The 3,597-nt window shown below is 40.7% G+C and overlaps 1 protein-coding gene across 1 annotated transcript; it reads right to left on the bottom strand.

Annotated features, from left to right (window-relative positions):
* Positions 1-336: 336 nt before the first annotated feature.
* On the bottom strand, positions 337-3,040 carry LOC110314981 (major urinary protein 20-like). Its single transcript, XM_021189158.1, has 6 exons — positions 2,945-3,040; positions 2,481-2,614; positions 1,644-1,717; positions 969-1,079; positions 527-628; positions 337-362 (listed from the first exon to the last, which is right to left on the bottom strand). The coding sequence occupies exons 1-6, from the start codon at positions 3,038-3,040 to the stop codon at positions 337-339; spliced, it is 543 nt and encodes a 180-aa protein (XP_021044817.1).
* Between the last annotated feature and the right edge of the window lie 557 nt (positions 3,041-3,597).

The following is a 3,597-nucleotide window of genomic DNA, read 5'->3' as shown; positions in this document are numbered from 1 at the left end:
GCAGCTACACCACATCCTGCTACTCTGTCTGTTAATGATATTGAACCCATCACTGAGCCTTTTTCACACAAACATACATCAACTATGTAAAACTCAAATCCTTGTTTTCTTGCCTAAGTGCTTGGGTCACTTTACTTCAAAGCTCAAAGTAGGACTAGATCACAAATCCAGATAATTCAAAGCCAATTTTCAAGCTGTCCTCAAAGATTCCTTATCCAACTATTGTTATTGTAATTTGGGCACACATGGTAATACTATTGGAAGGGTCTCTCCATGACCACCAAACCCGTCCTTGCTCTCATTGAAGATTGCCCACCTTGAGGCTCAGGCCATTCTTCACTCTCGGGCCTCGAGGCAGCGATCTGTAGTGTGAGAACAAGAACATGTTCAGGTATCAGGTCCACTTTATTTCCCCAAGAGAAAGGATAGGACTCTCCAGTGTTTACAAATGACTGGCAGCCAATTGGTTATGTTTCCTCTATGATCAAATATTCAGGATGAGAAAAACAAATGCATCCTGACTTACTGGCTTTGGTTAAGTTAATGACTTTGTCTTCCACAATTCCATGCTTGTAGCGTCCTTTCAAAAACCTTTTCTTGATATCTGAACTCAAATCTGGTTTTCGGCCTGTGAGAGAAGCAACAGTGAGTTTAGCAGCTGTATTGTGTGTTTTGATCACAGTCTGAGTGAGGGGACAGGGGCTTCCCTATAAGGATGGGAAAATGGTTGGCAACATGATTGACAGGCATGGGTATGATGTATCCTGGATCTGGCATTCATTGAATATCCTTCTGTCACATTGAGAAATCAGAGTGCTTCCATCACTATGCTCGAGGGATGATGGAGGTGAGCATCAATCTTCAGGAGGTGAGAAAGAGGCAGGACCAAGCTGGGAAAACTATATTAAATCTAGAGGTTCTTCTTCTTTTCCCACCCCAAGATCAGTGTCTGTGTGAAAATACTTTACCGTAGAGCCCCATCACCTGGAAGGTTTTGCCATTATTTGTGTTAATGAGATGAAACATAAGATAATTATCATAGTCTGTCTCAAGTATAGTAAATGTATTCAATCCATTATCTGTGGAGGAAATGGAACACAACTCAGAAATTCTTTATTCTGCAGGAAATGATGGATACCCTTTTCTTGTTCTATGCCAAATATAAAATCATTAAAATACATATCCTGGAAGAGATGGGTGAAGTGTCTGATGCTTTCTGTCTGTATCTTTCTGAATTTCAAAAAGTATCTTCTAGAAAAAGGGACTCTGCGAGGTCCAGACCACTAGTGAACAGTCAGCCACAGGAGCACCACTCTCAGCATCTCTAGGCTTACCTACATCCTTCAGCAGCTTCAAGCAACAGGTTTCTATCTTTTATAAGCTTGGTGTATCAAATTTTCTGCTGCTACACCCTGAGCAATATGCACAGGTGCTAGCCAACACGCAGTATCAGATAGATTCCATCCCCCCCCCCTACTTATCCCACTTGCCTGCCACAGGGTGTTAGTTATTATATGGCACCCATTTGACTAGTAGGTACAAGTTCCTGAGTTCAAATTCCAGCAACACAGACACACACACACACAGTATAAAGCTTTACTAATCATCTTTTGGATAGATATATAGATATTTTATATACTCACATTCCATAGAGTATTCACCAGCCTTTTTTGTTTTGTAAGCAACCAAAAATAATTCAATGCACTCTTCATGTTTGCTGTAAAACAGAGTGAGCTGGTGTGTAAGGGATTTTGATCTGGCTGGCTTCTTCACCCACTACACTATATTTATCTCCAGTTTCTGATTCCACTTAAATTTGAGTATTTTTGTAAAATTAGGAACAGACTTTTATTTATGCTATTTCCTTTATATCAGATGCTTTAGCAATCACAAATTTGCCTATCATTTAAAAAAAGAAAACAGTAATCACTTCTCATCTTTATTGTAACTGCAACTACTTCCTTCCAAGTTTCACCAGTGCCATGCCTCAGCCTGTGGTGTAGATTATCAGCCAGATTTCCTCCACCTGCCTCAAATGAGCACTATGCAATGTTGCCTGATGTGCCTTCCAGATCCACAGAGGAGAATTCTTGTCTTTACTGCAGGAAAACGCAAGCAGGAAGGGGTGGATTTCTTTGGCTATCAACTAGTAATAAAAATTTAATTCATGATCACATAATCTTAATTTGTGATATTCTGTCTCATGAATGTGGTTTCAGAAGTATTATTGATCTTTCCTTATTGAACTCGTAGTGAATTAATTCCTCACCCCATTTCTTTCCTCTGACACTTGAAAAAACCCTGTTTATACGATCTTGGTTCAGTGTCACATGGAGCATTCTAGGTTTGGATACAGACTCAGTATGTGTGTACACATGTGCATACTGAGACGCATCTCTTCCCAAATCCTGAGTGTTTGTATGCGTGACACCATACCAGGTTTTTATTTCCTCTTTCTCAGTTAATATCATCTCACTTACACAGTATGGAATTTAAAAGCTAAGGAATTCTCCAAGACATGGATATCCTCCACAAAAACTCTCATACTGCCATGTTCTTCTACCTCTTCTGTTTTGTTAGAGGCCAGAAGAAGAGAATACCATTTCCCATTAATCTGTAATAGATAAGCAAATTGTTAAGGGAGAAGAAGCAGGGATACCACATGCCCATGTTTCCAATTGAAATACAGCCTATGGGTTAGGGCCTGAGCACATATACAGGGGTAGATCTCATGCCAGTTGTCACAATACTTAGCATACTATCTCTGCCTCTCATTGAGAACAGAGGTCCCCAAACATTCTTAGATCTGAATATGGTCTTACTACAAGATGCAAAGCCATTCATTTGTCTAATAGATTGGGGCACTATACCCCAAAGGACCTACTTGGCTTCAAGCGTTCCCCAAGCACATTCTGGGTCAGAAGTTACTATTCACTGAGCCTACCTTTTCCACATTAAAGTTCCTTGACATAGAACTAGCTTCCTCTGCACGGACACAGACTAGGGTCAGTCCCAGGCACAGTAGCAGCAGCAGCTCCATTTTGGTAGGGAACAGAATTGTCTGTCTGTCAGGACCACGTCTTTCAGGTGATGGTGCCTACACTGCACTCCCCAGCTCTTTGACTTGTCCTTATATATGCTCTGGGTTCAGAGGGTTATTTTTTTTTCTTCTTTCCATATGGGTCTGCTCTACCTCAGTCAGGTTTTGTGGAATGTTTTCTCATTTATTGATGAGAGGCCAAGGATTGTTCCTGCCCTTTTCAGACTTGGCAATTTCATCACCTATGGCTTGATTTAGTAGTCTTACATTTCTCAAAACATATTCCCAAGAAAACAGTGGGTGTTCAAGTGAGCTGTCATCTGGACCTAGATGCAGCTTTGGATCTGGCTTGGAATCAGAAATCCAGTTTTGGAGGGGGTGGGTTCTGAACTGTGAGGTCAAACATGTAGANAATCTTTGCTTTAAGACCTGAGTGTGGAAGAAGTTGAGTTACTCAATTTTTGCAAGAGATTCATTTATATTTCATGTATATGATTATTGCTTTTGCATGTGTACCTGAGTACCNTGCACATCCTGGTGCAGTGCAGGTCAGAAGA

Source organism: Mus pahari, unplaced genomic scaffold (genome assembly GCF_900095145.1).
Source record: "Mus pahari unplaced genomic scaffold, PAHARI_EIJ_v1.1 scaffold_9109_1, whole genome shotgun sequence".
In the NCBI taxonomy this organism is placed as follows: domain Eukaryota; kingdom Metazoa; phylum Chordata; class Mammalia; order Rodentia; family Muridae; genus Mus; species Mus pahari.
Note: the sequence above shows the minus strand (reverse complement) of the source record. Positions and strands in the feature narration are given on the sequence as shown.

Bases quoted from the DNA above. Each gene is read 5' to 3' on its own strand.
- LOC110314981 (XM_021189158.1), bottom strand. From the start codon at position 3,040: ATGGAGCTGCTGCTGCTACTGTGCCTGGGACTGACCCTAGTCTGTGTC. The intron at 1,718-2,480 runs GTAAGTGAGATG...TCTGTTTTACAG, and splicing joins GCTTTTAAATTCCATACTGT to CAAACATGAAGAGTGCATTG. The intron at 1,080-1,643 runs GTGAGTATATAA...TTTCCTCCACAG, and splicing joins TGGTGAATACTCTATGGAAT to ATAATGGATTGAATACATTT.